Source organism: Gossypium hirsutum, chromosome A12, assembly GCF_007990345.1.
Source record: "Gossypium hirsutum isolate 1008001.06 chromosome A12, Gossypium_hirsutum_v2.1, whole genome shotgun sequence".
In the NCBI taxonomy this organism is placed as follows: domain Eukaryota; kingdom Viridiplantae; phylum Streptophyta; class Magnoliopsida; order Malvales; family Malvaceae; genus Gossypium; species Gossypium hirsutum.
This window is the reverse complement of record NC_053435.1, coordinates 37,190,583-37,203,449: the sequence shown is the minus strand read 5'-3', so window position 1 is coordinate 37,203,449 and position 12,867 is coordinate 37,190,583. Positions and strand designations below refer to the sequence as shown.

The 12,867-nt window shown below is 35.3% G+C and overlaps 2 protein-coding genes across 5 annotated transcripts; both read right to left on the bottom strand.

Annotated features, from left to right (window-relative positions):
• Positions 1-262: 262 nt before the first annotated feature.
• On the bottom strand, positions 263-11,281 carry LOC121211491 (protein CONSERVED ONLY IN THE GREEN LINEAGE 160, chloroplastic). Of its 4 annotated transcripts, none has more exons than XM_041084265.1 (9): positions 10,825-11,281; positions 10,534-10,583; positions 10,345-10,423; positions 10,140-10,235; positions 9,860-9,940; positions 9,643-9,734; positions 2,257-2,349; positions 678-746; positions 263-576 (listed from the first exon to the last, which is right to left on the bottom strand). In XM_041084265.1, exons 1-9 carry the CDS (start codon positions 11,137-11,139, stop codon positions 438-440), a joined length of 1,014 nt encoding a protein of 337 aa, XP_040940199.1. In that variant the 5' UTR covers positions 11,140-11,281; the 3' UTR covers positions 263-437. The 4 variants fall into 4 exon arrangements, with proteins under 4 accessions (XP_040940199.1, XP_040940198.1, XP_040940200.1 ...); XM_041084264.1 differs by having other exon boundaries at positions 10,140-10,238; positions 10,825-11,258; XM_041084266.1 differs by lacking the exon at positions 263-576 and having other exon boundaries at positions 677-769; positions 10,140-10,238; positions 10,825-11,252.
• Positions 2,294-7,157, bottom strand: LOC121211493 (uncharacterized mitochondrial protein AtMg00810-like). The gene has a single exon (XM_041084268.1). It carries the CDS (start codon positions 5,454-5,456, stop codon positions 4,530-4,532), a length of 927 nt encoding a protein of 308 aa, XP_040940202.1. The 5' UTR covers positions 5,457-7,157; the 3' UTR covers positions 2,294-4,529.
• Positions 11,282-12,867: the final 1,586 nt, after the last annotated feature.

The window sequence follows — 12,867 nt, the reverse complement described above, 5'->3', positions numbered from 1 at the left end:
AATATATAAATAATATAATTAAAAACATAAATAACATAATTCAAAAGAAGAAATATCACAAATAATACAAAAATTACGCACTTATTAAATCTCTTACTTATCAGATTTAAAATGCAAAACCAATTGTTAACAATATTAATTTTAAAAAAAGTGGAAGTTCATAACATCATTTATCTATTACAAACAAATAAAACTTTTTTTATTTTAAAATATCATACCCCAAATCTAATCTTAGCATATTGGTCAGGTGCTAATCATACCCTTAAAGGTTGAAATTTGGCCATGGGGACTTTTCTGAATCCGAAAATCACTAAGATTGACATCTACAAAGCATTTTACAGAAATTGTACAAGAATAAGTACTACAGTCATCTTCAAACCATTTTCTAATGAACTATGATAAAGAATGCTAAGACAGACTTCAATTGTGTTTTAATATTAGACCTCTGTTTTTCCTCCAACAACATTAACTGCATCATCTATAGCTTGAAAGAATGTTGCAATCTTGTATGTGAAAAATCCCACCAACATTGGAATCAATTCTAACTGCATATATCCATATTCTGGGACAAGGATCCTACACCCATCACAAACACATCCATTGTCAGCATGGTTTAACATGGAATTCCATGCTAGGCAAACTGCAGAAACTCGAGAATGCTTAGATAACATGCTTACCCATTCCAACGATTATAGATCATGACCAATACAACAGGAACTAGTAGCCTTGGCTGTGCGACTGCCCCCCTGCAAGCAAAGCTCAAAATGAACTAAAAGGTGAAATTCAGTCACTTTAGACTAGGAAGATTATATATGGAACAAATGTGGAAAGATATACAGAGCAATTTCTGCTGCTCCCAGGTTAATTCTATTGACACTGCAGATAAAGGCTTGCCCTCGGCACGTATGGGACAGCATATTGTGACAATGCTCCAAAAAGCAAGTAGCAGCCAACTTCCATTACATCACTTAAGTGAAATCAGTTACTACATGCAAACAGAATAGCTTAAAGCCTAATTATAGGAAAAGTAAGAAGCCATAACAGAGGAAACATGGATCAAGATGGTACAATTAAGAAGAAAGACACCTCCTCTTGTTCCGTTTTGCTACCACTATTTGTCTCTACTTTAAGAACGAATTTATTTCCAAACTTGGATCAGACATTCTACCTTAGGTATATTAATAATCAAAATACCTCTAATGAGTATCTCTGCAGTAAAAACAAATTCTCTAGTTCTGTTTTGCTACCAACATTATGGCTTCTTGGAACATACACTCTAATTGAATCCATTATGTGCACGCTGCCTACTTGAAATAACACTCAATAATTCAATTTAATAAAATTCTTAAAGTAATTTCTTACATGCACAGGACCTTTATCTCGTCCCCAGCCCCCTCCCCAATCTTCCCAACACTCAAGGAATTTAGCAGATTCAATGTTTTAGCAAGAGAGTATCTTCTTGGAACATAAAAAAGCAATCTGTCATAGGGCTGGCAATGGATATTGTAGATTCAGATATCTACAGGTATCCAATTTGTTTTTTTGTCGATTCAAAAAATATTTGGATTTGGACATTATGATTATTATTCAGAGCGAATATGGGTATTAACCATCAAATATCCATCATTCAATCCGCTATACTTATGCATTACTTATGTGGATAATGAATTTGGGTACTCGAATCTTTTATTTAGATAATATTAGACTGTTTGATAAATGTAAAAGTTGAATTATAAAAGTTCTTATTTTACATTTTTATCCTTATTTTTTAAAACATTTCACATTTTTTTAAACAAAGCTAGATTTTAAACATAAATCTTTAAAGGATAATATAACCTTAAGAGAAAATAAATACTAAGTAGCTCTTTATCTACTTATCGTTTTCCACACTTTTTTATAGAAAAATTCTGTGAGATGATTTTTGTTATGGATTATCAATCTTGTTTAAACAACTTAAATCACTGAAAATATTAATTTTCAATTGATTTAATTTTTTTCAGCAAGTTATCGAACAAGACCTTAGTAAAAACTGAACATACCAGTGTCAAACACACACCTGTATTTGACACTAGCACCTGAGATTCGAGTAACATAGTTAACTACCAATGAAATTATGGTTGTTAAGTTAATCAGTTAAGCATGTGTTCATATTGTTCAATGTGGTGCAAAGGATATCAAAACAATGCAGAAGATTCCACCAGAAAGTTAAGTAAAGATTGTAAGCATCTCCGCGTTAAGGAATAACAAAGTACTTACTTCATAACCCCCTTTGCTCCTTCTGCTAGCGAATCCACACTACTTCCCAGCATACGGATATACACCAAAGAACCAAGCAACCCAGCACCAAAGCTGCAGTCAGGAATAATGGAAAGGCTTCAAATATAATGGAGAGAACAATGATCTCTTAATTTTAGAATTTTAACCTCAACAACATAAGCTTGAACTATAAAATTAATATACATTTTCCACCTATAATCACAACTAAACCAGCTTTATCAGTTCAAAAGGGATTTCCACATAAAGCAAGTTAGTGGTGGCATGATTTCGTTGAAATTAGTATATAAGTGTATAGTGGCATGATTTCGTTGAAATTAGTATATAAGTGTATATTAGGATCCAAAAAGCCAAAAAATGCATAAATAACAAACAGTATCCTTAAATTTTAAGCTAAGTTCTAATCCAATCATAAGGTTTGAATTTCAACACTTTCAAAAGTGGTTGAAACACTTTTTAACTGGTCCAATTTGATTACCATTAAATAGGGTAACAAAAAGAAAGCCATGCAAGATCCTATGTAGCTCAATATTATTTTCTCCTCTCTTCTCTTCTTTATTGTTTACCCTAACCAATGGAAGGAATATGATGTGGATGCTTTTATTGGAAAACAATATTAGAGAAGGAATAAAAAAGGGAGACGGCAGCAATTAGAGTTTTACTTTTATTTATTTTCTTTATTATATAGAGTTTTAGTTTACTTATTTTCTCTATTATATTAAGTTTTTATTTCCTTTATAAACTCTAGTCTTGGCAGTCAAAAGTTAGGAATTTCAAGCAATTATTCTATAAAAAAAACGTTATTTTTGGAAGGACTTTAGTCAAAGACGAATCTGCCTCTTTGAGTAACCATAGATCGAAGTAATAATTCTTCCTCATCTAGACCTGTGACTAGATCCTACACCAAGGCTCATAACAACTTTGTATCAGAGCTTTCAGTCGTGGGTGACAAAGAGACTTTGGCAGCCAAGTTGAATGCTTTCATGGAATAAATGGCTACAAGGCAACGAGCATTAGATGAGCAAATGGCAATGTTATCTCTTTTAATCCAAAAGATAGAGAAAGGGTATTCAAAGAAAAATAGTGAAGAACAGAGCAACAACGGAGGCAAAAAAAGGAATTCAGACTCGCAACAAGGTGGGTGCATGGTGCTATGATAATCTAAGATGGAATTTCCCACTTATGATAGTGTTGGAGATCCTTTAGGGTGGCTAAAAAGATGCAAGAAATTCTTCGGCAATCAACGGACTAACGAAGAAGACAAAGTAGGCTTAACTGCATTCCATCTCTTAGGAGAGGCATAATTGTGGTTTGATCAAATGGAAGAAGAGGAGACAGATCTTATTGAGGACACTTCAAAGAGTATTGTCATGTGAAGTTTGGGCCACATATGAATAATAACCCTTTGAAGGAACTTGCCAACTTGAGACAAAATAGAACTGTAGAGGAATATCAACGCCAATTTCAATCACTATTGGCCAAGACCATTGATCTTAAACCTCGACAACAAGTAAACCTTTTTACTGTGGGGTTGGTAGAGGAATTTAGAATTGATATTGAGATGCAACAACCGGAAAACCTTAGTTGCAATGAATATGGCTCGAGCATTAGAACGTAAACAAAAGGTCTCTTCCAAACTGTCGTCTTGAGCCATCCTAAACTAGTCAACTTCCCAAAACACTGACAGCATTTCAATTATTCCAACAACTAAGAGCATTGAAGGGGAAGGGGACAAATAGCAGAACCAACAGGGAGCAACGACAAAATAGGTTTTTCCACACCATTTATTAAGAGATTGATACGAGCAGAAATGGCAGAAAGAAAGCGAAAGGCTGTGTTATATTCATTCTGCTAATTAGTTTACACCTATAAAGAGAGGAATTCACACAAACAAAGAAAATAATCCCTAAAAAACAGTAACTTCCTAAGAATCAATGACCGAGATTAGTTTCTATTTACAAGGGAACTCCTAGTAATAAGGCAAGTTTTCTGTCCATAATCTTAGGAATTCCAACACTCCCCTTTAAGCTGGAGTGTAGATGTTTATCAAACCCAGCTTGCCAATAAGTTCTTCAAACATATTTCTGTTCAAACTTTTAGTTAATACGTCTGCAACTTGTTGTCTAATAGGTAGGTAATTGATGCACACTTCTCTTGAGTGTATTTTTTCTTTTATAAAGTGGCGATCTATTTCCACATGTTTGGTGCGATCATGATGTACAGAATTATGTGCTATGCTGACAGCTGCCTGGTTGTCACAGTACATCTTCATAGGCCTGATGTAAGGCACTTTTAGTTCCCCCATAAGTCTTTGTATCCAAACTCCTTCGCATATACCATGAGATAGTGCTTGATACTCTGCCTCTGCACTGCTGCGTGCTACAACACTGTTTTTTGCTTCCCCACGTCACGAGGTTACCCCAAACATAACTACAATAGCCACCTATAGAGCGTCTATCGTTAACAGAACCTGCCCAGTCTGCATCAGTGTAGACTTCCACATTCTGGTTGGCAGTTTTCTTGAAATGCAGGCCTTTACTAGGAGTCCCTTTCAGATACCTTAATATTCTATATGCAGCTTCCAGGTGCTTCTCCCTCGGGGCATGCATGTACTGACTGATAACACTTACACTGAAGGCTATGTCTGGACGGGTGTGAGATAGGTAGATGAGTCTTTCTACTAGTCGTTGATATCTCCCCCTGTCGATTTCTTCTCCATCCTCATCAGTTCCCAGTTTAAGGTTAAATTCCATAGGAGTTTCGACTGGTTTGCAGCTCATCAAACCAACTTCTGACAGTAGATCAAGAACATATTTCCTTTGGGAGATGGAAATACCTGTTTGGGACCTTGCTACCTCCATACCAAGAAAGTATTTAAGATTTCCCAAGTCTTTAAGCTCGAACTCTGTACCAAGGAATTCTTTCAACCTCACAATTTCGCTTGAGTCATCTCCTGTTAATATTATATCGTCCACATAAACGATGAGGATGCAGCATTTTCCCTTTTCCGAGTGCTTGTAGAACATGGTGTGGTCAGCCTGCCCTTGAATGTAATTTCTGCTGGTCATAGCTTTTGCAAATCGGCTGAACCACGCCCATGGAGATTGTTTCAGCCCATACAAGGACTTCTTCAACTTACACACTTGGCCCTTGCTTTCTTCAAACCCGGGTGGGAAATCCATGTACACTTCCTCACTTAATTCTCCGTTGAGGAAAGCATTTTTTACATCCAATTAAGTCAAGTGCCAATCAAGGTTGGCAGCAAGAGATAGAAGGACTCGAATGGTGTTTAGCTTGGCAACCGGTGCAAACGTCTCGTCGTAGTCAAGACCATAAGTTTGAGTGAAGCCCTTAGCCACAAGTCGAGCCTTGTATCGATCAATACGGCCATCGGGTTTAAATTTCATAGTGAAGATCCATTTGCATCCTACTGTTTTTTTCCCTTAGGTAGATCCTAGACTTCCCATGTTTCATTGTTTTTGAGGGCCTTTATTTCTTCCATCACAGCTTGTCTCCACTCAGCTGATTCAAGAGCCTCTTCTATATTTTTTGGAGTTTTTACAGAATCAACATTAGTCACAAAAGCTTTGTAAGACTTAGAAAAATTTCCATAGGATACAAACCGAGAAATAGGGTGTTGAGTGCAGCTCCTTGTGCCCTTTCGAACTGCAATTAGAAGATAGATGGATGGTGACGGAGGTGAGACTTCTGTTTCAGAACAATCCTCGGTTGGGGATGCAATTGGCACTGCTGTATCAGTTTCAGGAGAACGATTCCGTCGAGAGTAAACCTGTATTTCGGGAACCTATTTTTGCTGTTTTCCTTGATCAGGGAGCTATTGTACTTCGGTGGTGGTATTGTTATTGGGAAGGATCGGGCTAATTTCTTGCTGCACAGGGGAAACAGTCTCTAAATCTGAGATTACCATAGCACCTTGGTTGTTAGGCTTGTTTGTGATAGTAGTTGTAGGATCATGAGGTATAATGAGGAGAGTATTAAGGGTTTCATCTGCATTGAAAGTCTCCCCCTGAAGATGAGATACTGCAAAGTATGGTTCATTTTCAAAGAAGGTAACATCCCGACAGACAAACATTCGGCACAAGGTGGGTGAGTAACACTTATAGCCTTTTTGTGTGGGGGAATACCCAATGAAGATGCAGGTGTGAGCTCGAGGATCAAGTTTGGATTGATTTGGTTGATGGTTATGGATAAAAACTTTGCAACCGAATATTTTGGCTGGAAGATTAGGAACACGAAATAGAGGAAAGGACTTTAAAAGGGTATTTAATGGTGTTTGGAAATTGAGGACCTTTAATGGCATTCGGTTTAGGAGATAGCAGGCAGTGAGGACAGCCTCTCCCCACAAGTATTTTGGAACATTCATGGTGAACATTATGGCTCGAGCTACAGCAAGGAGATGTCGATTTTTTCTCTCGAAGATCCCATTTTGTTGAGGAGTGTCAGGACAAGAGCTTTGGTGTATGATGCCTTGGTCAGAAAGGTATGGGCTTAGGACAGAGTTAAAATATTCTCTCCCATTGTCAGTGTGGAGAGTATGTATGGTAGAGTTGAACTGGGTTCGAACCATTGAGTGAAAATTTTGTAATACTTTGGGTGTTTCAGATTTTTCTTTGAGAAGATAGACCCAACATACATCAATGAATGTTATAAACCACCTAGCCCCTGTAATATTTTTCACTCAGCTGGCTCTCCATAGGTCACTGTGGATTAATGAAAATAGTTGGGACTGGATATATGGTTTTAATGGGTATGACACACGGGTATGTTTGGATAATTGGCAAATTTCACACTTCAAGGAATTAATACTTTTATTTTGAAATAACAACGGAAGATGTTTCTTCAAATACAAAAAGTTTGGATGCCCTAACCTACGGTGCCATAACATAATCGTGTCCTCTTTTGAAGTGGATAGAGCCAATCCTCCTTGTGTGTTGTCTTTATTCCAAACAAATAGTCCATCATCAACTTTAGCAGTGCCAATCATCCTCCCCGATTTCTGTTCCTGTATCACACAACCAATTGCAGAAAATTTAGCAAGAAATTTTTCATCCTTAGTAAGTTTACTAATTGAAAGTAAATTGCAGGACAAGTTTGGGACATGTAGGACTTTATCAAGAGAAAAATTCTCTGTTATTTGTACTTCTCCTACTCCAGCCACAGGTGAGTAAGAACCATCAGCTATGCTGATTCGGGACTTGTCATGACAAGGGGTTCAGGTGTGAAACAAAGTAGAGTTACTTGTCATGTGATCGGAGGCACCCGAATCGAGTATCCAAGAGGATTGATTATTTGATTCAAAGGCAATATTGAGGGCAGTACCTTGGGTGGCTAGAGATCCATGAGCAGTGGAAGTACCAAGTATCTTATGGAGAGTCTCAAGGTGGGTTTTGGTTAAGCGAACATCAAGAACATCAACTGCAGTAGTGGAGGATAACAGGGCAATCTTATTATCCTTCTGTTTTTTCAGGATAGCCATGGAGTTTGAAGCACTTTTCCTTTGTATGACCAACACGGTTGCAGTGGTTACACCATGGCCTGGTTGATCCAGAATCATTTCCAGCACGTGGTTTTTATGGCTGTGGACCTCTGCAGATGAGGGTAGAGGTCTCAGTAGACTGATTGCCAAGAGTTGTCACTTGTTTAGGTTCCTTTGAGTCTCCCATCATGACAAGGCGGTGCTTTTCTTCTCTTCTAACTTCTGCAAATGCTTCACCGATGGTTGGTAGAGGTGATCTGCCTAGAATTCGGCCACGGACCTCATCTAACTCACGGTTCAGTCCTACTAGAAACTCATAAAGACGTTCATTGTTGAGGTGAGTCATAAACTTGGTGTGTTCCAAGCCTTCACCCCAATCTGCCTCATAGTACATATCCAGTTCTTGCCACAAAATTTTCAGATTGTTGTAGTAGTGAGTTACTTCGAGTGCCCCTTATCGGATATCCTTTTAACTTAAACTTGATCTCAAATACTTGGGAGGCGTTTCCAAGATCCGAGTAGTTTTTTTTACTGCATCCCACATGTCTTTTATAGTTTTGAAAAAGAGATAGGTGCGGCTTATATGGCCTTCCATCGAATTAATTAGCCAAGCCATTACAAAATCGAGTTGTTGAGTTCCCAAGTGGCATAAGTTGGGTCAGCTATGGTTGGTCGTGGAATTTCTCCATTGATGTATCCTAATTTGCCACGACCACGAATCACCATACGGACCAATTGAGACCATTGCAAGAAGTTCTTCCCATCTAGCCGATGATTGGTGATTATAAGGGAGGAATTAAGTTCACCTTGAGTGATTCCCTGATTGACATTCTGAGTTATTTGTGAAGTCTCAGTTTCAGATAGAGTTTCATTGAAGTCACCCATGGGAGGAGGACTAAACCGGAGGGATTTTTAGGAAGGGAGATTAGAGACGAATGAGCAGGATCGAATGAATCCTAAAGCTCTGATACCATGAAGAAACTTAGAAAAAGATTATTATTCATTCTGCTAATTAGTTTACACCTATAAAGAGAGGAATTCACACAAACAAGGAAAACAATCCCTAAAAAATAATTTCCTAAGAATCAGTGACTGAGATTAGTTTCTATTTACAAGGGAACTCCTAATAATTTTTCTGTCCTTAATCTTAGGAATTCCAATAGACACAAATGTAAAAGGTTATTTTGGATAGAAGTACCAGATGTTGAAGGCAAGCAAGATGACAATGAGGTAGATGATTTTGGACAAAGTTGGAAGCTTATTCTGAATTTGAGCTTGAGGACAAGCTCAACTCCGGGAGGAAGAATAGTGATGTGGATGCTTTTATTGGAAAACAATATTAGAGAACAAATAGAAAAAAGGAGACGACAGCAATTAAAGAATGAATCTACCTCTTTTAAGTAACCATAGGTCGAAGCAAGAATTCTTCCTCGTCTCAACCTGTGACTACATCTTAAGCCAAGGCTCGTAACAGAATATGAATAAATGCTAATGTGTTATGTACCCTCACAAATTCACCAGTGCTAGAATTCATAATGGGCAATTCTCCCTTCTCAATCACTATATGCGAAATGATAAATGTTGCTCTGAGGTTCAGGTTCTAAATAATGGTTGCTATGGTAGCCTATAGCAGTTGGTACCTGATATGCTAGACTGTTAAAACATGACCAGGTAACAAAATATTAAAACAAAAAAAGGAGAAAAGGAGAGAATAAGATGTAGAGAGATGCTACAGAAAGTCAAATACCAGAAGCAACCACTTATTAGTTAAAATTTCTAATCACATTAGGAATACCGGAGCGGAGAGGGACAGGTAAGAATGTTCTGAATAATGTATTGACTTACTAAAACAAATACAGAAAGGTACAAACCTAGCAGCAACTTCAGGAGAGTAAGAAACATATGCTGAGACTAAACCAAAACCGCCAATAACCAAGGTGAGAACTTGCATCTTCTTTTTCAACTGCAACAGGAATTCCAAAAGTTATAAATAGAATAGAATTCTTAACAAAACTCTAATCACATATACAAACAATGAGAAACTGTAACAAATGAGATGAAGAGATCATAAGCTACTAAGCCAACTACCTTATAGTACTGCTCCCTTGATTGAGCAGCCAGTACTTCAGGGTCTCCTTGAGGCTGTCGCAGTTCCCGAAGCATCACATCCTAACAGTAGAACAAAAACAGAATCAGAAGATGCAAAATGGAAGTATCCTTCCATATGGCAATGGCAAGAATCAAATCAACATCTATTTTTGAACCAAAGTCAAATTTGGGCTTCAAAGTCTAAAATATCAAATGCTGTGTGTTTTCTTGATCAAAGCTCTACTAATAACCAGCGGGTGGAACATGCAATATAACTTACACTGCAACCTGTAGAAGCCTTTGTTGCTTTATCCCACTTCTCTTGTTCACGCCGTGTTGGTACTAATTTCCATTTGCGCGACATGCTGCCACTGCTCTGCTAGTCATTTTGTTCCAATAAATGAGATTAGAAAAATTACAGTAATTACAAAGAAAATTCTAATGGAGCAACAAGTTGTGATGGGAAATAAAGACCATTGTCTTACTTGAGTTGAAGTTTCAACAGCCTGTTGTAACAAAGGCTTTGAAGGTGTTGCAAGCTCCTTGCTCAGATCGACTTCCAGACTATTTATATTCCCATAATTTCAATTACAAACGAATCAATAACACCAGTGACAAAAATGGAAGAAAGAAATATGCAGAGGAAATAAACCGCGTTGCTTAAAGACACAAACCTGTCAAGGCTCATGACTCGATTTAAGCTTAAAAATCCAGAAGGCTCTTCCTGTTTACGCCAAACCATATGAACTGAGTTATATAACATAATGAATGAGCAAGATAAGATAGTAATCCGACCCAATTACTATAAACTTATCAGATCAGCACAAATATACACAAATGGTATTCCAATTGAGATATCGAATTATAAAAACACAGAAAAAAGTATACATTTTGACAAAACAAAAGAACCCCATAGTGAGAAGAAGACAATTAAATGGAAAGAAGAAACAAAATTGGAGCTTAACAGGAGAGGATTGAAGAGAAGAGTCTTCCGAAGCAGGGTCCTGAATTAGCTTCTTCATTCTACCAACGAAGTCTTTGTTCCAAATGAAGTCATCAGAAGTTAAAGGGTCGTCCTCTTCGCCACCCCAGTACTTGCGAAGCTTGGTGGTTGTGGGCGGTCCGCCATAATCCCCTGGAGCCAGACCTGTAGACCATTTAAGCGGCTTCTTCTTGGGCAATATCACTTTGGTGGGCCTGGGGTTGGGTGTTGGCTGTTCTTGAGAGATTGTTGCTGTGGTTGAAGTTAGTCTCAATGATATATGGTTAAGTACAGCCATTCTTAACCAAAGCCAAGAGCTTTCTCACTTCACCTATGAAACTGAATATTTCACTTGTGAAAAAGGTTTGAAGAAAATAAGAACAAAATATCTAGTTTAGCTTTTGTCTAATTGTGTCCATTGATTTTCCACACAATTCTCCCAATTTTATTGTTAAAATATTGTTTTTAAAAAAATTATTAAAAAATAGATAATTTTAAAGTCTATATAATTTGGTAGATAAATTTTGATTTGATATCATTCTCTCAAATAAATTTTAATTTTAATTTAATTATATATGTTTTAAAAAATAAATATATTAATTTATTTTTATATTAAATAAATATAATTATTTGTATATATAATATATAGAGTAAAATGGTGTGATAAAGATAATGTTGTTGATAATTTAAGAAAATTAAATCATTTCCAAATCTAAAATAAAAATTTATGAGTATAACATTGCACATTAATATAAAGTAAATTTTTTATTTTAAAAAAGTGATACTCCACATATAACACTTTATAATATTAGGGGTGGATATTAACTTTTTGTAAAACTACGTCAGGTAACCATTTCACATATAATAATCCAATCGGATATTATTATTTTTAAAATTTAAAGTGTGAATATGTGGCATTATTTTTTTATATTATAAGAAAATGATTATTTTTTCATTTCAATTTTTCAGTTAATTTTTAAATTATAATTTATAACATAATTTATTTTTTAGATTTTTATAATGCTATTTGTTAATTCATCTATAAATAAATTATATATATAAGGAAAGTCGTAAAGGATTGACACGTCCAATTAATTTTTTTCAAATTATAAGAAAATAGTAATATTTCAGTTCTTTTTATTTTGTTTAAATTTGATATTTAATCTTTATATTTTAATTTCTAATATAATTTATTTTTTATATTTGTATAATATTATTAATTAGTCTAAATTATTAATATTGTTAACTATTTAGATTAAAATATAGACCTAAAGTTTTACCCAAAAAAAACTATTTTAACAAAAAAGATTTATTTCGACATTATGAGTTGAATAAGTTTTAATTTTTTAATTATTTACTGACATGCCAAACAACATATCAGCATAAGATATACGTAGCACACCACACATCACTGCTTAGTTGTTCCATCAGCCTAGTCATCACTTAACAATTGAAATGGATGAAATTTTTGAATAAAGAGTGTAAATTGCAATCTATCTTCTAGTACATGGGGCATAAAGAGTGTAAATTGCAATCTATCTTCTAATACATAGGGCCTCCATGATACTTTACCTAACCCGATCTATCTTTTAATTCCATGTCACTTACATTAATTTTTTTTAAAAGGCCAAATAATTATTTAACATAATAAATAAATGAAAATTTTAATAGAATGGCCAGTTTGTACTTTTTTATAATGTACGAGGGTTAATTTGTCTTTCTCTTAGTAGAAGAGATAAAATTTAATCCGACTCCTAATATAAGAGTTTCCATAACACTTTTACCTGCGTTAAAATGAGTATTTTTAAGAAAATAAATAAATTATATTTTAATCAATAATTAAGATTTCAATTATTTGATTAAATAATGATATATAAAAGAATCAAATTATTTCAAAATTTCTCAAATTTAAACATAATATAAGGATGATAACCATAATTTAACTTTAAATATATATTATACAATTATTTGTCATCTAATGTAATAATAATCTAACAAAAAATCAACCCAACTTAATAATATTTTA

Bases quoted from the DNA above. Each gene is read 5' to 3' on its own strand.
- LOC121211493 (XM_041084268.1), bottom strand. From the start codon at position 5,456: ATGGATTTCCCACCCGGGTTTGAAGAAAGCAAGGGCCAAGTGTGTAAG.
- LOC121211491 (XM_041084264.1), bottom strand. From the start codon at position 11,139: ATGGCTGTACTTAACCATATATCATTGAGACTAACTTCAACCACAGCA. The intron at 9,941-10,139 runs GTAAGTTATATT...TTCTACTGTTAG, and splicing joins AGGCTTCTACAGGTTGCAGT to GATGTGATGCTTCGGGAACT. The intron at 9,735-9,859 runs GTAGTTGGCTTA...TTCCTGTTGCAG, and splicing joins CAAGGGAGCAGTACTATAAG to TTGAAAAAGAAGATGCAAGT.